This window comes from Triplophysa dalaica, chromosome 4 (assembly GCF_015846415.1).
Source record: "Triplophysa dalaica isolate WHDGS20190420 chromosome 4, ASM1584641v1, whole genome shotgun sequence".
NCBI lineage: Eukaryota > Metazoa > Chordata > Actinopteri > Cypriniformes > Nemacheilidae > Triplophysa > Triplophysa dalaica.
In genome coordinates, this window is record NC_079545.1 from 9700780 (window position 1) to 9728303 (window position 27524).

General features: G+C 39.0%; 1 protein-coding gene across 5 annotated transcripts; it reads left to right on the forward strand.

Moving 5' to 3' along the window:
* sptbn4a (spectrin, beta, non-erythrocytic 4a) lies at positions 1-27497 on the forward strand. 5 transcript variants are annotated; one of them, XM_056746490.1, is made up of 21 exons: positions 1-62; positions 2434-2758; positions 3024-3174; positions 8983-9279; positions 9384-9587; positions 9843-9932; positions 10679-10957; positions 11079-11209; positions 11325-11529; positions 13497-13742; positions 14035-14169; positions 16473-16717; positions 16867-17005; positions 17677-17761; positions 18738-18928; positions 19009-19970; positions 20467-20527; positions 22284-22537; positions 22746-22916; positions 23088-23130; positions 23642-27497. In XM_056746490.1, exons 3-21 carry the CDS (start codon positions 3052-3054, stop codon positions 23981-23983), a joined length of 4203 nt encoding a protein of 1400 aa, XP_056602468.1. In that variant the 5' UTR covers positions 1-62; positions 2434-2758; positions 3024-3051; the 3' UTR covers positions 23984-27497. The 5 variants fall into 5 exon arrangements, with proteins under 5 accessions (XP_056602468.1, XP_056602470.1, XP_056602466.1 ...); XM_056746492.1 differs by lacking the exon at positions 1-62 and having other exon boundaries at positions 2147-2794; XM_056746488.1 differs by lacking the exon at positions 1-62 and having other exon boundaries at positions 2147-2758.
* Positions 27498-27524: the final 27 nt, after the last annotated feature.

Genomic DNA, 27524 nt, shown 5'->3' on the forward strand with positions numbered 1-27524 from the left:
GTATCTTGTGTTTCCCGCATTGTAGCAAACGTCCAGTAACTTGTTATTTCCAGTACGTAAAGGTATGTTCGTAAAAAGAAGTTTACTCAATAAAAAAATAGGTGCTAAATATTAGCTGAGGTAGCAGCTAACCCGTATATGAAAACAAATGTACGAATGGGGAGCATGCACGCACCAACCAACCGCGCAAGATAGAAGCGATCACAAAAAGCAGGTTTCAGTGCCTGTTTACATTTTTCCTGGTTTTACAAATATTTGCAAGCAATTGATGTAACATTCATAAAACCACATTCAGCATGACATCTTTAGTTTTTATGTTGTGTGTAGCTTATTCCCAAATTATCCAAGAATTGTTAAAGGGAAGTTTCTAAATAATAGAAGTTTAGAATATTCTCCTTGTATTAGGACTAGGGGGCCAAACAGGAAAATCCTTTCCCTAATTTGTTGAAATCTGGCAGAATTAGCAGACTAATGGTAAATATTGTTTTATTTCTTCTTCTTAATCTAAAAATTCTTTATGGCTACTGACATTCACCTAGAGTCTCTATCACAGAAACAGCAGTAAAGTTACAAGTTATTTTTGATTGTGATAAGAACAGGAATGTTCATTTACTGATTTGGAAGCAGAACATGTCTGAGAACAGAATTAACAGGATGGAAGCTATATGGTTTAGAATGACAAGGTCTTTTTCTGACTGTTTGTATCTCTTAGTATAAAATAGAGTTTAAAAAGCTTGTCGTTTTTATAATTTAAGTGACATTGCTATTAAACGTTTTAAAATATCCTCAGCAATCGTATCAAGATATGTTTTTGTACATCGAAAATGTATCAGTATTTATAATAATTTCTTCGATAGTAGTTTGTATTAGTTAAACAGACAATTCCCCCCAAAATAAAAATTCAGTCCTTATTTAATCACACTCGAGTTGTTCCAAACCTGTGTAAATGTCTTTGTTCTGATGAACACAGAGAAAGATGTTTGGAAGAATGCTTGCAAGCAAAAAAAATTGACCACCTTTGACTATCATAGTAGTAAAAAAATACAACGGCTTAGAGCAGTTTGCTTTCCTACTTTTTTAAATATCTTCTTTTGTGTTCTGAAAGTTTAGAGCAAATGTAGTCGATGGTGACCAGAACTGTTTAGTTGCAAGCATTCTTCCAAATATCTTTCTCTGTGTTCATCAGACCAAAGACATTTATACAGATTTGGAACAACTTTAGGGAGAGTAAATGAAGACAAAATTTTAATCTTTGTGCGAACTGTTCCTGTAATAAAGAGAATAAGCAGTTTCCTAATGGCTGGTTCTGCAAACATATTCCTGCTCAAATTTTCTTTTTTCTGTAGGCATTTCTAAAACGCGCCTGTATCTTTAAATTGAAATAAGGCACGTGTGTGTCTTGTCGTCTTATCTCACTCAGCTGATTGCAAATCATGACAGCTGCCATAGACACACATTATACATATCTCTCATTGAACCATTGTCTTTTCCTTTTGACCTTTCTAATTACACGGTCCACCTCTCTGGTTCAGCCGTCTACCTCCAGCTCCGCACAAACGTTACATATACTCGTCCTCCTTTCCAATGCTGTGTCCTAACACCCCCCCCAAACACACACAACCTCTGTGCCGTCTTTACTGTGTGGCATCTTCCCAACACAACTGCTGAGGCTCTGACCTCCAGTACCTTAGCATCCCTGTGGTTGTTTTCTAAACCAATCTGTTCTTCATATCTGACTGTCCCCGAACACACACACAGCCACACACACACACCCGCCCCCACTGTGCTGCTAAACACCCCTTGACAATGAAAAACGTCGCCCAGTTCTTCTTACACCTGTCATTTTCTATATCTTTTCTTCTTTGGAATATATTTCTTCTAATTCACTCCCGCTTTCCATTTTTTTCTGCCTTTTAGGTCACTCTTTTTCCACCAAAGTGGCATTTTGTGTTGGCACGCTCTGTTTCTACCTAGATTTCCTCTATTTCTCTCACTCTCTCTATCTGCCGCCCCCCTTTGCGTTCATCTACCACCCCCTCCCTTATTTCCCTCTCTCTCTTTCTTGCCCTTCCCTCTCTCTCTCTCTCTCTCTCTCTCTCCCGCCCTCCCTCACTCTAAGGCACTGCAGTGAAGTCTGTTGATGAGATTGAGGCGTTTTTCTCCGCTCTGCGCTGAGAGAGAGAGAGACTGCAGCATGCTGCACTGCATTCACACTAGAGCACATGAGAATCTGCCCACAAAAGCACACGCGTGTCGGTTTGCTAACACTGCAGCCATCGGATTCGCCGCAGCACAGATGTTTGAGCGTGTGAGCTCATTCAAAGAGGGTAACTTGTGTCTTTAGGTGTCTAAATCTGCCCCCACACACACACCCCCAGCATTCACGCACATCATCGACTCCTCCCACTTATCCCCCCCCATCCATCCATCCAGGTCGACAGCAGGACGGTGTAGCGACTCGGCCGCAGCGCTGAAACTGGAGCTTCACCCTGACAGCTTTTGGTTTCCCTCTTGGACCTTGTCGGATTATAACACTATTCTGGAAGCGTCAGCGAGGTTGAGAAGATTTCTCTAGGAGACTGAACGCTTCGGTGTTTTCTACGTGTGTGTGCCGTTTGTTTTTTCAAAGCGTTGGACTGACGCACGGATACTGCAGCAGAACTGCAGGGGCCTGCACGCTAACCTGGAGGACATGAGGACCCAGCAGAACCCCCGCCCCTGAGCTTCAGACCCTGCTGCTGCTGCACATTCTGCTGAGGTGCTGCTCTCTCATTTGCTCTGGAGGTTTATTGGGGTGCGTGCGTGTGTGTGTATATTTGTGGTGGAGGTGAATGCATTTTTTTGTGCCGTCGCAGTGCTGTGTTGAGGATGCAGGAGTGATTGGGTTGGAGGGGCCTAGTCCTAGGTTTTCTCTGCTTGTGTGCATGCGTGTGTATGTGATGGATGATAAAAGATAGTGACCGAGCGTGTCAGTGTCGTAACCATCTGCTGAATTGCCCTGTGCATGTGTGTGTGTGGTGTAGCTGAGCAGAGCTCTCGGAGGCCAATAGGATGCTGACAGCTCGTGATGGAGCTCGGGATGAAGCTCAGAAGCTGCACAGGAAATGGATGAAGCACCAGGCCTTCATGGCCGAACTCGCCCGCAACAAAGAATGGCTCGCCAAGATCGAACAGGTGAGTCACCGGAGCTGAAATGACATAAGGGAAAGCAATTCATTTACAGGTGGGAGATACGAATACAAGCTGCTTTGCAGGTGACTCCATGATAAAACACGCTGGCAAATCTTTGCACATGACCACAGTTTCTCGTAAATGTACTGGGGTATGTAATGTATATGTTAACATATAGGAGACAGAGAATATGCTAGAATGGCTTCCTAAGCATTATTTGATTAAAGTGAGAAGTGTTCATAGACCTTACTTACTGTACTGAAAAGTATGGAAAAGAATATAGAGGCATGAGGGATTGCTAAAAAGAAACGTGATGATCAAAGATTCTGTTAAAAGGAAGTGGAGGATTGATTCAAGAAGAGAATGGATTGATGACAGATTCACTATCGATTGAGAATGGACTCAGGCATGGTGGATGTGTCCACGACATATTTAGAATTGCTTGAATTATGGATTGGTTGAGGGCAGGCTGTGGATTGGTTAACAACAGATTCAGCATTGGTTAAAGATGAGTTGCGGGAATTTAGCATCGGCCAAGGATGAGGACAAATGTGACTGGGCGAGAGGATGTTTGAGAGGTTTTTGTCAGTGGGTTAGGATTGCGTTTAGCACAGTTTCAGGACATAGTGAACGATGGGTTTAGGACACATTCTGAAAGGGTTCGAAAGTATAAATGATTATCTGATTACCCATTCAAAACACATATATGATATTTTGAGAAATGTCCATACAATGAAAGTCAATGGGGTCAAAATTTGTATTTTCTGTTGTGTTCTGTGGAAGAAAGGGTTGAAATGACATGAGCATGAGTAAATGATGAAAGAAATGTCCACTTTGGGTGAACTGTTCCTTTAATAATGTTCTCATTCGAAAAAGAAGAAGTGATCTTGCAGGAAAAAAGCTTTACTAATAAAAATGTCAGTGATGGCGGCAAAAATAGGGTGGAGAAATGAAGACCCACTGTGCTCACATTCGCATGTATGTTCACATCTTATTTTGAATGTCATTATCCTGTAAGTATTACATCTGATGTGTATATAACATGTTTTATGATGCCATACAAAACAATATTTGATCCCAAGTGACCTGTTTTGATCCAGCAAATGCTTTCCTAATAAATTGCTTATTATGACCTGACACACCACAGGACGTTCAGGTACACGTTATGTATGATGGCTGGGTTTCAATTCGCTTTAGTATCTTGTGTGACATTAATATGATTAGCATGTTAATAAGTCTGAATGTGTAATAGGCAGTCAGTGTTTTTGCTGGTTGTGTATAGCACATAAGATGACAAAGAATTGTGTGACATGAGACATTATGTGTTGCTGCGTGACTACACACCTACTGACATCTTTCTCCTTTCATGCCGTAAATTGGTATTAACTTGCCGAATTCCCTGAATGATATGTGCTCAATATTGTGTCAAATTGTAGCAAAAGCACCATTAAGCATGCGCACACAAATGCAAATTAGCTTAACGAGGGAAACAATAAGTGGAATGGTTTACGTGGTTTATATACGTAATAAACATTGTTTATAATAAAAGTCCTTTACACAAGTACATGTGCTTGTTTATTTATGATATGAAACACTATGGTCAGAGATGCTAGAATGTGGTAGTGTTGGTCAGGACAGGTGTGTCACGTGTATTTGGTTTAGATTACGGTTACGTGCTGAAGTTTGTGGTTAAGAAGAAACGGTCAGACGATCTAAATACTGCAAAAAATCTGTCTAGAATAGGTTTCCGATCTGATCTAAATAAGTTTTTGGTAAACGGGCCCAATGACATTTCACACACATTCTGCTGCATTGATCATTCTGTGAATTATAACTCAAGCTAAGTCACTGTTGAGTTGTGATCGTTCAGTCTGTGTACGCGTGGTGGATTGATGCAGGTTTATTCGATGTTGTCGGCCTTCTGTTTCTTCACATGTTTCTTGTTTCGATGTTTCATTTCGTGTGGTACAACAATTGCAGTGTGATTGTATTCACACTTCACAGAGGAACAAAACCTTTAAAATGCAGACTTCCCGGCCTTTTTGCTGACTGTACGTTTTGCACAATAACAATTATGCTTATGTTTCTTTAAGCTGATTTTAAATGTCAGTCTTGTTTTCCAAAATGTCTGTGTCAGAGCTTGCCTGGAGGTGCTCCTCTAACTGGAATTATGAAAGGCATTAATCTCTCTGCGTTATGATCTGATAATTCTTCTCATGGCAACAGAGAACATGTCCTCTTATCAGTGTTCTTTATCATGTATGGGACAAACATTATGCGTTGAGAAATAATGTCTTGGTATGCCATTTCCACCACTGGTTTTAATGAATGTCATGTGGTGCATAAAATCTGTAAATGCCAGTTAGAATTAGTATTCTCGGGTACTTTACTACTGTACATTATGTATGTGATTGTCATGAATCTCCAGGGCTTTTGTGAAACTGTGGTTTCAAGTACAACAATGTATTTTCAAAGCCTTGAGCAATTCCAATGGACCATATCAAACATGCCCACCAATCCCAAAGAGTGAAATAGCTCCTTATTCTTTGAATGCGGTTGAAAATTAGGTTCCAAGCTCAAAAGCAGGTGCATTGGAAACGTATGTAGGTCTTAGTATGTAGAATATTCTGTGTTACTGCCTAGATAGTTTTTTTTTTGACTCAGCTGACATAGTCAAAGTTGAATGCCTGTGTGTATTGCGTGTTGACTTTGAATTGTCAGCCAGTTGTCCGTTCAGTCTGGTTTGACAGAGTCTTATTCTGCTTTCTCTGCAATCTGCTAACATGCTTCCTTTTCTCTCTCTGATCTTCAGGGTTTTGTTTCAGACATGCAGATTCTCTATCAGAAATAAAAAAAAGAGCTATTTTACAGTTTTGAAGGTCATTTTAGAATTTCAAATTTTTGCATTTTACGTTGAAGACTTCTAGATGTGTCTGTTTTTCACAATGAACACGAACACACTGCAAGGATTTATGAGTGACACGTTTAAATGCAGAAGTAAAGCCACTCAATTATTTTCTTAGGTTTTATTCCAGTTTGTTTACTCATGAAATTGCAGTGATCTCCACATAGAGTATAGCGATGGTTTGTCCCTAGGGTGCAAACCAGAAACATGAATGTCAAAATTGTAACTCTTACAAGCTAGTTCCACAGTACACAGTAGGCCTACTGTTAGGAGGTGCATTTATGACCTGCTCCATCAGTTTGAGTTTTTTAAGTTTTAACCTTTTACCACATTATGCATTACATTTATTTTTTATAAAAATTATATAAAATCCAACGCGATTTTTTTAATTGTTACAATTCATTCTTTTTGAGTTAAAAGATTTAAAACAATTTTTAGACATTATTTGACAAAATTAAAATATGAATTGGAACATAAATAAATGTTAAAGACATAGATTACAGGTGTAAAAATAAAAAATAAACATGCTTGTATTCAATACGATATGCTCTTCTTCAGAGTTGTATTGACACTATAGGCTCTTCTTCAGTAGTTGAAAGACTGATCAGGTGACTTCCCGGTCCAGGTTTTTGAGCAAAATTCGTAGTAAATTTTTTCATTGTTAACTACCAACCTGATGTAGTTGAAATACTAATTGGATGACTACATGACAGATGTCCCATTTTGGTTTCACTTTTTTCTAAAATCATTTGTGTGGCACTTTATAGTTCCTATACAAATGTAACGTCTTCTGTTTATGTTTTAAGAGCTGATGCTTTTAAACACTGCTTGTCTATCAAATGTAATGCTGTCCTTTGATTTGCTTGCAGTGCACTTGAAGAAAGACACACGTCTGTGATGCGCTTGTAAATATTCTACTCACGACAAGATATTAACTTTGATTTTGTACTGTACATACAGTGTGGATTTATTGCACATTTAGTTTCAGAAAAACATCAGTCTTACAAATAATCGTATTAATAAATAATTAAAAACACATTGATTAAATAATATAAATCATATTTATAAATAGATAATTAAATAAAATAATCATAAATAAACGTGGTACATACAGAAATTCTGACAGCTGCAGTGTGTATGTGTGTAGATCTTTTTTATATTTATATAAGAAGCTCCGAAGTTATCAAAGCGAGCATTAGAGAGCAAGTCAAGGTTATGTCCAAATACTTTTAACACATGAGACTGTTGAGTTTATTTCTTAAAGGTTTGTCTTTCATAAAGCACAGTTTATAGCTTAAATGTAAGCTACTCGTTGTAACACACAGAATTATTCATTTATATATATATATATATATATATCTGTCAAAATTGTAACAATAATCTAAACAAAAACACACTAATAGGAAACATAAAACAATTAAATAAATACAAAATAATTGCTTATATTTGTTAAGTGAGATTTTAGAGGACTTGAGCACAAGTCTTCCATTAAATTGTAAGTCCCCTCTTATTTAAATTGTTTGACATTTTTCATTCTTTGAAGCCCAGAACTGGACTAAGATGGCTGCCAGTATTTTATGAATATGATTTTTGTAGCTCTGAGAGCAATTACGCCATCACACACAAACACGCTCATGCATATACAGTGGTATGTATCCACGGAAATGTGAGTAAATGAGGCTGTAACCTGAGAAACAGCAAAAGTGGTGACATCGAGTCCCACTGTGATTGAAGAACTCTTCGTCCTTTTGGAAGGGTTACATCCCTACCCCCTCCCCCACTTCCAGACTCGCTCGGCACAGCATCCTCAATGACAGACAGATGGCTGGACCAATCACAGGACACAATGGTGTCCTCAGAGCTGACCTTGCTTCCTAGTTCTAGAAACGGAGGGCCATACCGGTAACAGGAACACATGACGAAACATAACATGAATATGGATTCCTTTCTATCTGTCTCTGCTTCTTTATTCTTTCAAATCCATCAGTTTCTCTATCTTTTTTTATTTTTGCATCTCCCATACCAGCTTATATCATCTCTGACTGTCTTTGTTTCAACTTGTTTCTTTCTTCGTGTTTTTCCATCTTTTTCTCTCCTGTCTCATGGTTTCTCTCTCTTTCTTACACACACACTTTTTCTCTCTGCAGTACGGGGGGAGCAGGCGACTTGTGCCAAAAGGAGAAATGCTGCACTGCATTATGAAACACAAACGCACACATACATGGACACATGTGTGCACACACACACAGCTCTCTGATAGAGAGAGATTATCTGTTAAAGATAATACATGTAAGTTTATTTGATTGGCTTTTTGCATCAGTGTGTAAAGGTTCATTCTCCCCTGCAGAGAGAGAGAGAGAAAGAGAGAGAGTGTGTTTGTGCCCTATTTTAGGAGGCTGGACTTTAGCCATAGCTGTGAAGAGACAGATACTCCCCTTACTTTGATCTCTCTCCATCATACACACACACACACACACACTCACATTGAAAAGCGTACAGTGGTGAGGGTCAGAGACAGTCAGGGGGTTACGTTACATTTGTGTATGTGTCCTGTGTGAGTCAATTTGTGGGCACCAAAACGTGGGAAATTTCCTATCGTGAATAGAATTGTGTTAATGGATAATTCACCCAAAAATAACCAGTCTTTTGTCATTTACTCACCATTATGTCACCTGTATAACTTTCTCCTGGAAAACACAAAAGGAGATAATTGGGAGAAGGTTTTATCAAACCCCATTGACTTTCACTGTTTGGACACAAAACTTGAACTATCTTCTTTTGTGTTCCACAGAAGAAAGAATGAAATATTTAATTAGGGTTTCTGTCAGGACTTACTTAAGGGGTTGAGAGAAAGCAAAATCTTCATCATAATTAAAAAACAAATGTCTATGTGTGTGTATGTGTAGGAGGGCGAGGAGCTGGTTCAGGAACAGCCCGAGTTGCGTTCAGTGGTGCAGATAAAGTTGAAGGAAATCAGAGAGTGCTGGTCTCACCTAGAAAACACCACTAAGGTCAAGGCCCGGCAGCTGTTTGAAACCCAGAATCACCGTACTAGTGACGTACCCGTCAACAGCCTCAGTGACCTGGACCAGCATCTCACCATCATACAGGACCAGCCACCCACACTGAGCTCCGCCCATACCACTCAACCCACCCTTCTACAGCCCCGCCCCACTTTTAGCCAGCAACTGCAGAGGATTCAAGTGAGGGTCTAAAACAGCGACATCCAATAAAAATATATCTCGATCGGTTATACACCTTGAAATCTCAAGAACATGTTATTGTAATTTCTCTCATCTTTTCTCAGTCGATGGAAGCCCAGATGCAGCTTTATCAGGGTGTTGGGGAAGTGAGAGGCGGAGCTGATCAGCGAAGACTGGAGGGGGAGGAGCCAAGAGGCATAGCGGAGACACGAATCGTGCGTCTCATTGAGCCTTTGAAGGAAAGAAGGCGTATCCTTCTGGCTTCGAAAGAAATGCACCAGGTCACCCAGGACCTGGAAGATGAGATTGTGAGTGTCTCTCTCTTGTCTTTTTCAGTTTGTTGCAATCTTGGGCTATTCTTATTCTTTATAGTTTGGTTAGTGTCTTTACCACAAGGTGAAGTTTGGTCATCTTAAAGACATCACTCACACAAAATAAAGTGTGTCAATGTTTACTCACCCAATATCTAAAGAACTGAACTGCAACTAGCAACAACTTTTCACCAAAATCTAACTTTTATTTTTATATTTTTCTTTTCCTTTTTGTTTTTTTATCTTCCGTAGATATGGATTCAGGAGCGGTTGCATCTGGCCTCATCTACAGAATATGGCACCAGTCTCCAGAATGTCCAACTGTTAATAAAAAGCCATGAGGTGGGAATCCTTTTCTGAACCCTACTAGGACAGGATTTTGGAAAATTCTCTGAACCACAAGACTAATCTGTGTCCCTACCTGGAAATTCTGCTATAAATTATTATTTTAGTATTTGAGCAATTCAAGCCCCTCTCTGACAAAAATTGGTTAATATGATTAACTGGCATGTAATGTAATGCATTCCAATGCATTTGTTTATCAATTTACAGCCCTAATAAGAATTCTAATAACATGAGAAGTAAAAGGGGCAGGTGCTAGTAGTCTGTGGATCGTGTAATAAACCACCTCAAATGGTCCAAAGCTGTGATGGGAAAATGGTGGTATTCTTGGATGATGATAAATTCTGAGACACTGGAGCCATGCGGTCATCATCTAAGTGTTAACCAGACCTTAGGGAACATCTTGATCTGATGTAACTGACCTCATCAAATGATACAAGAGGATGTTTCATTCCTTAACTGTGATGCCATTAAAGTTATGAAAGTGGATGAGCATCTGTGAATTGATTTATTTCCATGTTGGAATTTAGGCCAACAGCCAAAAGGGAGATAAATACCTTTTGAAGTCTGTCGGTCAATCACTCTCGATCTCAAAGACAAATCTGTTCAACTAAATAGCATCTGAAATGTATTAATTATGAATTACCTGTCATCTTAATTATTTGACCTGGAGCTGTTTGATTTGCTTCTGAGATTAATGTTGATTTGCTGGACAGGATATTTGATCGTGTTTATTTGGTCCTCAGGCTTTGCAGATAGAAATGCTGGCTCGGAGAGGGCGGCTGGAAGAAGTGCTGGATAGGGCGGAGGTTGTCGCTGCTTTGCAAACCCCAGAGGTGGAGATTGTGCGGGAGGGGGCAGGGCACGTGAGGCAGCTGTGGGAGGTGCTACAGGTACAGATGGAACGTCGCTCAGTGATGCTGGAAGCTGTAAGCCACGCCCAGCAGTACTATACCCAGGCAGCAAAGGCGGAGTCTTGGCTCAGTGGACAGAAACTTCAGGTTCTCAATGAGGAAAAAGGAGACGTATGTAGTGTATCTTATTATTGGAGCACTTTTCGGGAATGTTAGGATCTTTTACAACATAAGATAACTGGGTTTAGAATGACACTGGGTTAACAATTTTCCCTCTCCTCTTCGTCTGCAGGATGAAGTGAGTACTCTTAAACTCTTAAAGGAGCAACTGGCTTTAGAGCAGACAGTGGAGAATTATGCTGAAACCGTGAGCTCACTGTCGCAGCTGTGCCGTCGTATGCTTGAGCTGGGACACCCTGACAGGTAAATCCAGACACATAAATGTGTATCAGTTACACACAATCATTTATGGCATTTTATTGGTCATTAGGTTTCGATGTCTTTGGTGTCACAGGGTGTTTCTCGTTGTGTCTCACAGTGAGCAGATCACCAAACAGCAGGCTCATATTGACAGGCTCTACGTGTCTCTGAAAGATCTGGTTGAGCAGAGAAAGACAAAGCTGGAGCAGCAGTACTGGCTGTATCAGCTGAAGCGAGAGGTGGAGGCACTGGAAAAATGGATCACTGAGAGAGAGGCTGTAGCAAGCTCCACAGAGCTCGGAGGGAACCTGGAGCATGTCACGGTATCACACACACAACACAATGTCAAGTGTCTGATCTGTTGACCTAATTCAGGCCAGTTTTTAGGAAAATAAATTATTGTCTATGTAATCTTTTGTAATTGATTGCTTTACGTAATATAAATAATGTAAACCAAAAGCCTAAGAGGTATTTATGCTACTGACTCCGTTGTAACAGTATATATATATAATACTGTTAATTTGTGTACTTGCATAATCTCAAATGTTTCCCAAAATGTTTAAATCCAGAGAGATAAGTAATTTTAAAGACCCAATTTTCAAGATAATTTATTTCCCAATATTTATTTACAAAGTAATTGATCAGAAAGTCGATCACAGTAAGACTGGTTGCGAATGTTGACCTTAAGGTCATGTCACTCCTCAGGGCTCCAGACTAACATTTTTTACTAGGAGCACTGTAGCCCCTTGACTCAAAATTTTAGGAGTGCAAGCAGAAAATGTTGTGCAACACCTTAAAGCTGCCCTAACACACACGGTTTCTGCCAATCTCATATTAATCTCAAGTACCTATAGAGTTGTATTGCATACCTCGTATCTTCAAAGAGTATTTAGTTTGATCACATTTATAAAAGATAGATACAGCGGTACGATTATTTCCGAAAAGCATATGGCGTGTGCGGGGGGAGGGGAAGGCTGAACTAAAGTACGTGTGCATCCATTGGCAGCAAAACACAGACTCACCACATGAGGTTCATGTCCGTCATCTTTTAGTGCTGGGACGGCTCCATATTTCAGTTTTAAACAATCTCCAAATCAAGCATTATATCCAGTGTTTATATAACATTCATCACCCAAATGCAGTGAACAAATAAACACCTGAACTTCGCAAACGCATGCTCTCTCTCTCTATCCTGCACACAAGTGAAAGTGATGTCTGCGCAAGCTCTCCTTGCTGCCGCGTTGGCGTGCCGCGTGTTTTTCCAGGAGAATAGTCCAATAAGGGACTAAGAAATATTTTACGAAACTGTTTAATATGTTCGAAAAAAAAATCCGAAACCTGAACGATCGCTGGATGAGTGTATCGAGCACAGAAATACTATGTAATATGCCCAACTCGTTTTTTGACAAGTTGACCATGTTAAGCATGAGAAGACAGCACGTTTAACATTGTAAAGAAGTCTGAATGCATCACACATCGTTGCAGCACCCCTTGAAATTAGCCTTCAATGCAATTATTCACATTTTCCCTCAAAATAACTGTTTTACTGATACTGACAAATACTTGATGACAGGAGAGTTGGTTCTGCTTATTTAAAAAGAGGCAGAGCCTACACAGAAGCTTTGTAATTGATTGGTCCTAAATAGAAAAACTGTTTAAACTCTGAATACACCAGACCAAGATAGTAATCTGAATTCAGCTGAAACCAACAGAAATTATGCTTGTCCGAAAAATATATATTTTAGAGTTTTACTCAGTGAAGCAAAATGGAAGGTCTCGATTGTATTAGCTTTCATATGGCTCAGTAGTTAGAGCATGGCACTAGCAACACCAAGTTTATGGGTTCAATCCCAGGGGATGGCATATAGTCAGAAACAAATGTATAGTACAGTGCAATGTCACAGCGTCTGCCGCATGCAGAAAAGGACACTTAAATGTAAATATAATGTCAAAAAATACTTTACATGAGCATCGTTAAGTATCGTTTTAGACGTATCAAATAATAAATTGTCGTCCTCAGGCTCAAAAAATCCATCACAGCGTAGTTTAGTAATGCACTCACATTGTCTGTGTGTGTGTAAACTTGTCAATGACGACCTGAAGTGTGCGCATCCGCGACGGCAGCAGGAAACATCAATGACATTCTATAAAATAACATATAGAAGAAATGCCAAATTTTAAGGTCGCACATGACCTGTCTCGAAAACTGATCGCAAAATGCAACCATTTGGTCGCAGTCTGGAGCCCTGCAGTCTGTAAAATGCAATTTTTTGCTCTATGGTGTTTCCAGAATCTACAGGAGAGCTTTACTCGGTTCTCGTCTGAGACGCGTTCAGTGGGCCAGAAACAGATGGATTCCGTTAACAAAATGGTGAATGAAATGATTGACTGCAGTCATTCTGATGCCGCCACCATCGCAGAATGGAAGGACGGACTGAATGAGTCCTGGGCGGATCTGCTGGAGCTCATGGAGACCAGAGCACAGATGCTTGCTGCCTCATACCAGCTGCATAAGTTTTTTACTGATTGTCAAGAGGTACATGAAGAAACAAACATGAAAACATTCACAGATCCATATACACATATACATAATAAGCAGGTCGACTGCATTCATTGGATCCAGAAAAAAATGTAAGGTAATAGAAAAAAACACACAAAACAAGACCACTACACACACAAAAAAAGCTGCTGTATAAAGCGCTGAAAATAGATGTTTGCTTTAAACTCAGGGACAGTTCTTATGATAACAGGTGGGCTTTCTTTAAGGAGGTAAATGCTTAAACTAAGTGCTCAGTGGTTACGCATGTGCATGTTCCCGTGTTTTGTAGGTGTTGGTCCAAATTGAAGGAAAGATGAGGCAGCTGCCGGAGGTGAGGTCCTGTCAAGTGAGCTCGGCCAACCCTGGCACACTTCAGAGACTCCTGCACTCCTTTGAGCACTCCCTGCAGCTGCTGGTCTCCCAGGTAACACACACACAACCAGCACACGTCAGCACCTGTTCTGACCAGGTGCGACAGCTGCGATAAATAACTGTTCATCCTCCTGACCCAGCCAGGGAAGTTCCCATTTCTACTCAAAAACATTATAACTCTTAGACCTGTTACAACTATCACATGGGGCTGAATTAAAATACGCTTTTTCTAAAATATTAACTGAAGCTGGGGATATTTGTATTTTAAGATTAAAATAAGATCTAGGCTGGTGACTATATGTTCGCTCCTTGAAAGGGGTATTTAGAGTATCACCATTGTGTCATGGGGTTTGTCACCATTTCTTTTTCTATAGAAACGGGAGATTTAAGTGTGACATGAGTCTGGATTTTATTGTAACCTTTATTGGCTGGTTGGATGGAGGCAAGTGGGATCTAGTTTGAGGAAGGGACATTTTTGTTGTGCATTGCAATTTATTTAGACATATATTTCTCATAGTTAGGGTTAGGGTAATTTATGGTAAAAATTATGGTAATTTTTTTAAATACATGAATTTGCTAAAAGTAATTTACACATTATGGTTGTATTTGTTAAGATTAGGTCATGCATTAGCTAAAATTACACAAAGACAATATTTCTACTCAATATCTTATTCATGTTCATGTTATTTTCAACATTTACGAGTTTTAGTAGTTTTTTTAATAAAAAGTTGTCACTGTTAACATTAATTGACTTTTATAAAGAAATTAACAAATATTAATAAATGTTAAAAATGTAGATGGCCTCAATACTAAAAAGCAATAAATAAATAAAAAAATATTGTCACATCCAAAATAAAAGTTTTTGTTTACATAATATGTGTCTGTGTAGTCTGCATATTTATTCTGTATTTATAAACACATACACATACATGTATACATATTTAGGAACTATTTACATGTATTTATTTTAGGGTTGGGTAAGTTAACGCGTTATTGCATTCTTACATGGACATTTCGTTTGAAATCTCTTCAACAGAGTTGATAGAACAGACCACTTCTTTTCTTCTACTCTCTTTCAGCCAGGCGCTTATCTATCAGTGCCCTCGCCCCATAAAGACGTAACATGCGCGGGTGCAAAAGGCTTATTTAATGCTATTGATGATAGAGCAGAAGGAAATCAATAGCTTGCAGAATACAAAAATTCCCCGTCTAAGGTACAAAGCAGCAACGATAACGAATTGTGTTGCGTTTATTGTATGCAGAAATAGTCTATGGGGCGAATGCAGAAAACATTTTGTCTGAAACGGACATATAAACAAAAAATGACATCTAAATTCCAATAATAGCAATGGTCCAAGTAAAAGTAGTGCTTTTTTATGAATGTTAATAGCTGGGAAACAAAACGGACGTGTCACAGTTTATTAGATCCATATATTTGAAAGAAGCACTCTTAAAGGGACAGCAGCATAATAAAGATCTTTGTTTGTAATGTTCATCAAACAACAAAGGACGGTCCTAAAACACTCACCCATATTAAAGGAATTGTGTTCTCCTTAAATTAATTGTTAAGACAATGAAAAAGGAGCATGCAATAATTTCGTTGTTAAAGATGTGCTTTAAATTCACTTCTAAATACAGTACACTTTACACATTGTGTTGAAAGAGTGTTGAAAGAGAGTTTTTTGTATAAGCAGTGAAATCAATAAACATTATTATCAAACTAGACAGAATGTTAATGCCCTGGCAGTGGCAGATAGCTTTGGTTTTATATTTATATATGTTTGAGTTGAGATTTACAATAAATATTTAATTTAAAATTGTTAATGCTATGTAAAGGAATACTGCACATCATTTGTTTAAAGTGTTTGCAGACCAAATCTTATTGCACTTTTGTTCTTATAGCAGTACTTTAAAAAATGAAAGATCACAATACACTAAGTTTGAATTCATAATTAAATTTTACTGTTAACAGAAAAAGTCATGCGATTAATCCCGATTTTATAAATGAAATATATACATGTATTTGAATGTTTTATATGTTTTTATAAATACAAAATGAATGCACATTACACACAGACATATATAATGGAAACACAATCTTTTATTCTGAATCACTATTAATCGTTTGACAGCTCTCCAGATAATGATTTTATGTAGTTTGTAGTGTCTTAATAAACACCAATAATACTGCAACGATACTTACAACTAAATAGAACAACAAAAATTCATATATTCACTGCTTTAAAAATAACAAATTGCCAGAAAAAAACAATTATTTTCAGATTCTTTGAAATTAAAGGAAAGAGAGCAAAATCAGTAGTATGACACAACAACTTGATGGCTTTCCCTCTTCAGGTACGTCAGCTGCAAGAAAACGCAGCTCAGCTGCGAGCCATTTACGCCGGAGAGAAGGCAGATGCCATTCTGAGCCGTGAGCAGGAAGTGATGCAGGCCTGGAAAGAGCTCCTCGTTGCGTGCGAGGGCAGTCGCGTGCAGGTCACCACGGTTACCGATAAGATCCAGTTCTTCGCCATGGTGCGGGAACTGAGCATGTGGATGGATGGAATCATGGGACAGATCGGCCCGGCTGATAGCGCGAGGTACCAGATAAATTATAGAACATTATCTCTGAATGTACAGTTGAATTTACACAGGAGTCAAATGTGCATGGTTAATGTGTGCGCGTGTGTGTCTGGTTTGTATCTGGGCATGGGTTGTGGCGCTGGGTGGGTCGCTGCGTGTGTGTCAGGGACATCTCTATGCTGGAGGGGATGATGTCGCAGCATCAGAGCCTGAAAATTAAGATGGACAACAAGGGCAAGAACTTTGTGCATTGCGTGGAGATGGGAAAGATGCTACTCGCGGCCCGTAACCCTGCGGCTGAAGAGGTACACAAATGCTTGAACCTGAGTTCTTAATTTTTTTTTTTTTTAATTTTGTCTCAGTATTAATATGTTTTTTCAGTGTTTTATGGTTTGTGTTTAGAAATTTAATTTTTACTTAATTTTCACACTATGGCTGCATTTTTCATTTTCATTTTCATTTTAAACTACATTTCACTTAATTTTCTTGCAATTAACATTTTTTAGTCAGACGGAAATGATTAAAGTAATTTCTGGGAAAACATATGAATGCAGTATATCGACAGGATCTATCAAACATATTGTCGAAAGGCTGAAAATATGGAGTCTTTTTTAGTAATATGGCCTAGCTTAAAGTGATTGTTCACACAAACAAGAAAATTCTGTCATTATTTACTCTAACTCTTTCACAGAACACGAACAAAGATATTTTGAAGAACGTTGGTAACCGAACAATGCTGGCACCCATTCACTTCTATTGTATGGACACAAAACCAATGTGTGTGAATGAGTGCCGGTTAACAACATTTTTCAAAATATCTTCTTCTGTGTTCTGTAAAGAGAAAGAAAGTCATACAGGTTTGAAATGACTAGAGGGTGAGTAAATGATGAGAGAATTTTTCATTTTTGGGTGAACGATTACTTAAAGATAGCAAATCATTTATAAATGACTTCAATGTCCTTCTCACTCCATCCAGGTAAAGGAGAAGCTGGACTATGTGATAGCAAAGCAGAAAGATTTAAATGACCGATGGGAGCAGCAATGGGAGAAGCTTCAACTGGGTCAGTGATCATAACGTTGCTGTGAAGTTCTTGTCATGTTATAAATGCCAGTCTACAGTTTCGATGGCTTCATCTTAAACCCCTTTGTTTGCTGCACCAGAGATATAAATATGGCATAAATATGTGACCCTACCTGTGAAAACCAAGCTGAAATAATTTATTTCTGTTTAACTTTTTTCTAACTTTTTTCTTTTCTACTTTATATTTTACTTTAATATCGACTAAGTAAGGCCAAGTCAAAGGCTGCATCCCAATTTGCCTACTTATACTATGCCCTTAAAGTATGTACTGTTTTTGCTTTGGAAAAGTATGTACATTTTAGTGCTTATGCAAAACTGCCTAGACGACACTGTGGTCCTTAACTGTCACGGACATCAAAATACAGCTCTTCCTTGCATTTAACTATTTATTCATTTATTATTTTGTATGTAATGTATACTGTATACTTACATTTATTCATTTAGCGAATTAATCTTTTATTTCTTGTTAATAATGCAGTGTTGCGTCACTAAACTCCACCCTCTCGTGGTAAGTTCTGGGCCATGGTGTCAATGGATTCATATATCAAATTTTCAGCGGAAACAGTAGACCATTAGGGTACTTTGAGAATACTCATTTCAGCATACTATGATTTGGGACATACTAATTCTATTTTCGCATACTATTTAGGAGGGATACTGTGCGAATTGGGACGCAGCAAAAGATTGAAATTATAGTGAAATAAAAATCCTGAATGAATTTTTGTGCTTCTAGTCTTAGCATGGATTTCACAAAAAGGGTCACATATATCTAACCAGCCATAATATTGTATTTGCATGATATTTGTCTTTAAGAATTATTACATTTCCATTAGTGACAAAACAAAGTAAAACAGAGAATGTCATTGATCTGAATGGCTCATGTGACCTACATCAACATCATTCTTACTATTTGATTTAATAGATTTTTATAATTCCAAGTTTTTTCTGCCTTACAGCCCAACAGAGGCTACAGTCTACCCAGGCGGGATTGGTTGAGCAGCCCTGGCTCACAATCAAGGAGCCAATCACTCCAACCACTCGTGATGCAGGGGGCGGGTCTGACGAGGTAGAGGAGCTGATTCGCAGGCACGAAGCATTCCGCAAGGCCGCAGCCACATGGAAAGACCATTTCAGCTCATTGCGACAGGTCGCTGTAAAAACAAAGACTAATATATATAAAAATACACAACTATCTTTATTTATGTCTTGAATATGTATTGTCTCCAGGCAGAAAAGTTGAAGGAGGAACAGAACAAGCCCGCCACCTCCTCACTCCTCAGCAGGCAGATGTTTCCTCTCTCCTGCCTTGTGCCCAGCTCCTCATCCTCTTCTTCGTCCTCCTCTCTCTTCCGTAATCCTCTTCAGGACTCGCTTCTGGAGTCCAAGCCCGGGCCGGACCTCATACACTCCATTGAACACACAATGGCACACGCGCTCACCCAGCGGCTTGGGTCCACCCTGAACCCCTACTCACCTGTCATGAATGGCTCATCCTACCTCGGGCTCAACCAGCCACCAGGACTCGTTGGGGAGGGACTTTCCTACCACGGGCTAAAACAACAGGGTGTTTCGGTATTGGATAATTCAAGCTATCCTGGGTTAAACCAACAAGTTGGTGTCTTGGGGGTCAACAGCTCAAGCTACACTGGATTAAACCAACAGGGTGCTTTAGGAGACGACAACTCTGGCTACCACAGCCTGAACCATTTAGGGGCTGTGGGGGTGGTAGAACCCAAAATGGGATATGCTTGGCAGCACCTGAAAGCTGACTGCCTTCAGTCCAAAATCAACCACATTCACAAGGTCGTTCCACCTTTACTGGAGGCGCACCGAGCTCAGCTCACCTGTGGAGGAGCAAACATGCCGGCTCCCCCTATGGGCATGGACCCCTCGCTGGAGATGATCCACAGCCGTTTACAGAGGGACCCCCGTGGTAGCCGGTCCGACCCGCAGATGGATCACCTGAGGCGGGAGAGGGAGTACCGCCTTGGTCGACAGACCTCCAGCGAGCAGGAGATCCAGGCGCGACTCAATGAACTCCCACTTATAGTTAGACAAGAACGATACCGTCGGAGAATGGAGAGACAGTCGTCTAGCGAGCAGGAGGGAAGCGGGAAGCAAAGAGTACCAAAACATGACTCCAGCGATGCAGATTCAGGGAGAGAGCCGTCGGACAAGAAACAGTCTGGGTGAGTCAAGTCACGTTTATCTTTGAAGGGGTTTTTACAACACGTGCTTCAAGTGAGCTTTACAGAAATGTCTCTGTTTTAATAAGGCTGCCCTACTATAGCAACATACGACCGACCATATGATAAAATAGAGTTTGTGTATATACAAAATGGTCCCAGAAATAAACCTTAGAAAGCCTCGCTTCAGAGAATTATAATGTATGTTTGTTTTAAGTATACAAGAATATTGATACATATGTCCTCATTTAGATAGCTAGATAAATGTCTGGGTGGTTTTAGTTTTGGGGCCAAAGTCGCTGCCCCCTAAAAAGTAAGCTAAACCTTATTTTTTAGGACATCCAGGCAGGGAAATTCTTGATAGGAAAAACATTCAAAAAAAAAAATATATATATATATAAGCTGTTTTTTAGATGTTGGATTTAGATTTTGACCAGTAGGTAAATTGTACATATGCTTGTGTGTCTAACCTGGTTGGCTTTCTGATCTTATTTTTTAGGGAGAAGCGTTCCACTATGGCTGAGATAGTTGAACAAGCTCAGGAGAGAGAAGCTTGCACTGTATGTGTCATGTATCTGTATTAGATTTCCTATTTATGATAGTTTTCTTTCACATCATCTTACCCCTTATATCATATGCATGATATATACATCCATAAACATCCATGCATGTGGCTGATGCTTTTTCCCAAATCGACTTACAGTGCACTTAAAGTTTACTTTTCTTATAGGTATGTACATTTGTATTATACTGAACCCATGACAATGTTCATCATCTAAATAATTATTTAAAGTTTGGTTCATCACTGATATTCATTATGTGACATACAGTCAGAGTGTAACTAGTCACCAAGTAATTAGTTACTGTTATTTAATTACTTTTCCCTTGAAAAAGTGAAGTAAGGGATTACTCTATTTTCCTGTAATAATAGTGGAATTGACATCAAAATCACTTTAAAATCCGTGCTTTAATGTATTATTCTCACATTTTAATACTTTGGTTAATTATACTACTTTATGAAGTTTTATAGAAAGTAATTAGCAATAAGTCATTAAATACTTCAGAGTCATTTGTACAGTAATCTAATTACACTATTGAATATTTAATTAGTAACTAGTAAATAATTACTTTTTCATAGTAACTTGCCCAACAGTGCATACAGTTCATTTTTTAGACACTATTTGCAGAAAAGCAATTCACACACCTTCAACATAAGGATTTAGTTTTTATCCTGTTTGTTTTTGTACTAAAAGCATTCATATCCATTTTACATATTTATATGAATATATAATATATGTCAAGTACAGTGTCTTTAGAGAATAATGGTTCTGTGTGTTGCTCAAGGGCACAATGGTGAGAGAGCAGAATTGTTATCTCAGCTCTCTACCTTATGAGTAATCCTCAATAGCTAAAGACTGAACATTATAGTCAGCGACTCAATCAGATCCTGTTTCACATTTTTTTGTCAAGTACAATTGATTTTCTGAGGATTTTACATTGCAGAGTTGTGGCATAAAACCACTTAACCTGTTTAGTTTTGATTGACAAAAAAGAGGACATTATAGACGGTTTCATCGAACACACACACACCCAAAGTAAACTTCAGGTCTGTGTTTATTGATTGGTCTGGCTAGTGGCTAATAATACACTTATTTGTATTTGACTTAAATTATATTGTATAGGACAATAATTGTATTAAAAAAAACAATTTGTTGAGTTTTATTGTATATTAATTTGATAAAATAAATAATTTGTTGAATGGGTTGTGTAGCTTTGTCGCATTAAAGTTTAGCCAAGTAACAGTTCTTCTGAAACCCAAAATATTACAGGCTAGTCATACTTTTAACTTGCTAGCTAATGTAATTTACTTGTTATTTCATTTGCTTGTTTTCATAAATAATCTACAGTGACTCTATTCTTTGCAAATGTGTACCGGAAGTTAAGTTCGGCCACAAAAGCATGCATGCACAGTAACATGTTTATGTTGTTGCTTTGAAACCGTCTATACATATTATTTTTATTACTACTATTAAACATTTTTGTTTAAGCACATCTCCACCCTCATGAAAAATGTTTATAATGCGTAACAAAACCTTATCCACTTATCCACCTTATCTCCTAGAGAATTAGCCCCAGACTTTACATTAAAACAACTAAAAATATTGTTCTTCACTGAATAATTTATGTAAGTGCTTTAACAAAAACACAAGCTTCACATTTTTGCTGTTCAACCCACTTCAGTCTAAGTGCATTATTGTACACACACTTTCCTTTTTTGCATTATTCTCTGAAGCAACTGACAATGTCTTTTTTTAGGCAAGAGGGGAGATGTACCGGCCCCCCAGCAGCCTCTCTGCACCCGTGGGCCGCTTGGATCGACCCCGCGCACGTGATCGCCCCAAACCACGGCGGAGACCTCGCCCGAAAGAACCAGAGGAGCCACGGAGGTCACGTTCTGCTCCTTCGCAGAGCATCGCAACTACACCCCAACCTCCTACACACACCATCCAGCATGAAGGATTTCTCTACAGGAAACATGAGGAGGAGGGAAAAGAGAGGAGCCCTAACAGGTGTGCTACTTCTTACAAGCCTACGAACTATGTGCAACCACTTTTTGTCTTAACGTTTTGTGACACTATGATCTTAACGGGTTTTCTGAATGCATATCATGGCAGTTTTATCTACAAATATTAGTGGATTTAAAACAAATGCGTATTGCATTGTTAAAAATGCATCTGTCACGGCAAATTAGTCACTAATGTTTTGCACCTCCTACAGCAAGTCGTGGGTGAATCTGTTTTGTGTGCTCAAACAAGGAGAGATCGGTTTCTACAAGGACGCAAGGCACAGGACCACACCCTACAACGATGAGCCCCTTCTCAACCTGGCAATCTGCACTTTTGACACTACCAATGGATATAAAAAGAAGAAGAATGTCTTCATTCTCAGGTAAAACGAATCAGTATGATGTTGCTGAAGACACAGTGGAATACACAGAATTTTCAATATAAATGTTTTTCCAGTTAATGTCAAGCTTTAAAATATTTGATTAGGATTCTAAGCTTAGGAAGAGATACATGTAACACTTTTTGTTTCAATGTAAATATGCTTTTTTTTCAGGACCACTGCTGATGGGGATTACATCTTCCTGGCCAAGGATGAGGTATGTCATACATGCCAGCTCCCTAAACCCATCCCCAAGTGTGGCCTGCTATAATTTTTTTTTATTACAATTGTTTATATACCTGCATGGTTAATGATCAGACATCAAATGAGACTTCATTTTACACTTTTTAGTTTCGCTGATAGAGCATGGTACCATCTTGATTTCCAAACAATGCAGATAAGAATAAAAATTAAACTTTAAATACACTGCGCATCACTTCAAATAAAAAAATTAAAGTGTTTGCCAAGTGCACAAATATTAATGTACAATGTAAAAAAACAGTAATGTTCTGCCAGTACATTATCCAATATTTTTACAGACTTTTTCTTAATTTTAGAAGACAACTCAATGCAGTGCAAAACAAAACCTACAGTTTACTTATATATAATTATTACGTTACATTTTACCCTATTTTTAAAGACTTTTTTACAGTGTAGGATTAGCCAAAATCATATTTATATACGGTTACAGCCTTAATACAAAATTACATGTGTTTTTCCTCTCTCAGGAGGATCTGAAGGGCTGGGTCAACAGTATCAATGCTAGCCTAAAAGAGATCGAAGATATTGCCAAGTGGGAAAAAGCCACAAACTCCTCCACCGACCCTGACAAATCAGAGCGCAAGGAGCGATCAGAAGGAGCGGAGCCATCCGAGGGGGCGGAGAGGTCAGAGAAGTCTGAACGTTCAGACCGATCAGATAAAATAGAGGCATCGGACAAAAGCTCAGAAAAGAGGGACGCATCAGAGAAAGAAAGCGGAGGGCGAGGAGGGAGAGGAAAACGAGGGGAGAGAGCGGAAAGGGGAGAACTGGGTTCCAGGGGTTCCAGCACTTCCGGGAAAAGCAAGTGACTCATCTCTCCACGCGTTTATTTGCTCATCCATCCATCCATCTTTCCAGAGAGAAGACAGGACCTGTGTTTCTCTGTCTCCGTTTCTCTGTTTGTCCTGACAGCCTGATTTCAGGACGGACGTGTCCCTCGTCGATGCGTGTCTGTGTGCGTGCCAATGTGTTCAAGAGAAAGAATATGTCAACGGTATATGAAAGTATCCCAGCAATCAGAGGGCCTGTTTAGATGCCCCGCTCGACTCTCGCAGAAAAGGCACTTTAGATTATTGAGGATGACTATAGCCCTTGATATTTTAGAAGCGTTTTTATGAAGCAATATACTGTATGTAGTGACACCGCTTGTTTTAGCTGCTCCGCTCCTCTGAGCTTGTGCAACAGAGAGAGAGAAAGTACTAGAAAGAAATCTGTGGTAGATGTGATTCTCCTGACATCCTTACGCACCCCCACACAGACATACACACACTCAGTGCATTATGGGTAAATGTTCAGTATGGAACGCCATTCTCTCACCTGAGGCTGTACACGTCTTCCACCCGCTGCTTGTGATAACCGTTTCAATCGTCACGTCGAGCGATTCAGTCCACGCCGAGGAGTCTCAATCGCAGTGTAATGACTGTCTGACAATGTGTGTGTTTGTGTGAATGTGCACACAGCTCCGTGCAAAAAGGAGCTCAGATGTATTATGTATAATCTCATGGATCGTATTTATTAGGTTATTGCTATACAAATTTAACGTGCAAGGCCCTCTCTATTCTTTCGTGAACGAAGAGGAGCTCAGTACGATCAGTCACCCTCCGTACGTGTACAAATATGCTGCTTTTTAATCATCTTCGCCCCTCACGTCACCTTTTGATTGTAAAACGATTAGTACACATAAAATAGGGTGTCTGTGACTTTGTCATGCTATTATGAAAAAGATTGTATATATATATATATATATATATATAAATATATATTTGTATATATACTAGTAAACGAGATTTACTTCTATGAACTGCAGCAACTAATTACAATAAAATGATCATTTTGATCAAAATACTGAAATGTAACAAGTTAAAAGAAGAATTCGATGTTTAAAGAGCCCCTGGCTGAATTTAGATGCGTTTAAGTCGCCTGTTTCGAGGTCTCTTCCATACACTCATAGAGACCGAGATTATTTTACTGTTTGTTTTTCTTTTGGCCGGGGAGTGAGATCGGGATCCTCGTAAAATCGCTCAGATGCTCATCAGAGACTGCGATCGTTTACCATTTAAATATAGGTACAAATTACAAAGAAAGGATACACACTAAAATATCAGAATAAACAGGGATTCTTGCATAACAGACAAATCAAATTGTTTTGTCAGTGTTTTTCTTTCACCAATTTGTACTGATGGTCCGAAGACTTTGGTTTTAAGTTGTAAATCACCTTGCTGAGGTCAAGCTAACGTTTTTTGAGTTTTTCTACTAGTCGTAGCCGAGTTAAAAAAAAAATAAGTAATATCATGCATCACAATGCCACCTCTAGTCCAACACTATCTCGAAACCTTCTGCCACAAAAATAAACATAAAGACTTATCTAGAACACTTTTCTAATACAGCTGACACAGAATCTCTAAGCAAGAGTCAAAGTGACATTATGCCACAAAACCCAATGCTTCCCCACTGTAAGAAGCCTTAGGAATATGCAGTATTGTCCATCAATGGGGTATATGCACACAGAGATATGACGTCCTTTCGCTGAAATGTCTGCCAGCTATGTTACATCCGGCACCATAGGGAAAAATGGTGTATCGCTTCAGGATGGAGAACCAAAAAGAAGAAGTCCTTCAGGCCATCCGTTTCAAGGCAGATCAACAAATATGAAAAAGCAAAGGGAGCATTTGCACTTACTACAGACATGATCACAGAGGCATAACAATGCTCACCCGTAGTGCTGTCTGTTCTCTGAAATTTGAACGTTTTCTTACTAAACATCATTATCACTTAGTGATAAATTCCCTTAGTGCTATGAGAGCTGAAGTGACCTACCTGGCATGGATTTTAGAGGAAGTACGTCATCGTCTCACTTACATATTTCCCTACACAGATTCATCCACGATCAGAACACAAAGATACAGAATTGAAAAAACAAGGCAGACAGACTCGCGATGAAAGTACACTTTTTAAAATAAAGCTGCTTCACGATGCAATAGCAGATCCTTTCTTGTCTAAATGGTTCCATAAAGAACATTTGACATCCGAAGAACCCTTCTGCTTTACAAAAGGTTTTGTGTGGACAGATACGTTCTTCAGAATATGAAAAGGTTATACAGAGATGTTTTTTTCAAGAACCTTTGACTGAATGGTTCTAAAATGGTTCTTCTATGGCATCGCTGTGAAGAACCTTTAAAGCACCTTTATTTTCAAGAGTCAAAAAACTGATCAGCTCCTGGAAAGTGTTGGATACTTTGATCTGCATGTAAAGATAAGTTTGGTTAAATTCTAATCTAATCTAAATTGGTCATTGAAGGTACAGAACATCAACCTACAGTGAGCATGCTGACGTTCCTGGTGTCACATAAAACAAAAGAACACAAGAGAGCGTTTCTGCCTCGTGTTAAACATACTTTGATTATTAGAAACTGCATAAATGGAGAGGTAATGATGATACATGATTTGTACTGTATATCTGTCTCTGATAAATGTGATCGAGTGGACGTGTGTGTTTGTTGTTAAAGTGTTGCCGTTTTTGTCTCTGTTTCGTGTTTGCTGAAGCAACCAGCCAACCAGCTCCCAAACCCCACCACCAAAGCATATCCAAAACTGACTTCATTTTCAGACTCGTCAGCTTTATCTGTCATTTCTTTCAGAGTGACCTCATCTAAGGTCCGTCTGCAAAAAGCACAATTTCACCAATCTCTGGAGTATTAGGAAAGACACCGGATGCTGTCCAACACCGTGATTCCTGCATTTCTGAAAGCAACCACCTGAGTTCACTGTTGCGCTTATTTCGGTCCGTGAATCTTTCACCAGTTGGACACAAACTCAAGATAATGCTGAATTACCTTCTTTTGAACGCTTCATTGAACTTATTTTTCTATATGATCAAATGTGGTATAAAGTCTTCTTTGCTAAGCCTTGCTTCATTTATTTAGCAGTGCCACCCGCTTGCCATTAACCCAGCTTGACCTCACCAGCAAGTCTTTGTTTTTGTTTTTATTTTGGAAAGAATGTAAAAAAACAAGCCCTAAAATAGAGGAGGCTGCGTGTCGGTTCGCCTCCTAAATCCAAAGTCAGCTGTTTTACACGTGAAACTAAAGAAAAAACACTTATTAAGTTGCATGAAAGAGAATATAGAGGTGATTTCTATGCAACATTTGTGCATGTTTATCAAAAGGGTTTCAATCTTCAGCAAAGCACTGGGTTTGGATGATGATGATGATGATGATGAAGAAATGAGTGGAATGAGCAGATGACTTGTATAGAAATGTGACATTAAATCATTTATGAACTGATATCTGCACTAATTCATAAATACAGTTGTATATATCGGTGTGCTGTGGAGTCTTATTTTCTGATGGT

Coding starts and splice junctions, on each gene's coding strand:
- sptbn4a (XM_056746490.1), top strand. CDS start 3,052: ATGCTGACAGCTCGTGATGGAGCTCGGGATGAAGCTCAGAAGCTGCAC. Junction 11,530..13,496: donor GGAACCTGGAGCATGTCACG/GTATCACACACA, acceptor TGGTGTTTCCAG/AATCTACAGGAGAGCTTTAC. Junction 20,528..22,283: donor AGGAGAGAGAAGCTTGCACT/GTATGTGTCATG, acceptor GTCTTTTTTTAG/GCAAGAGGGGAGATGTACCG.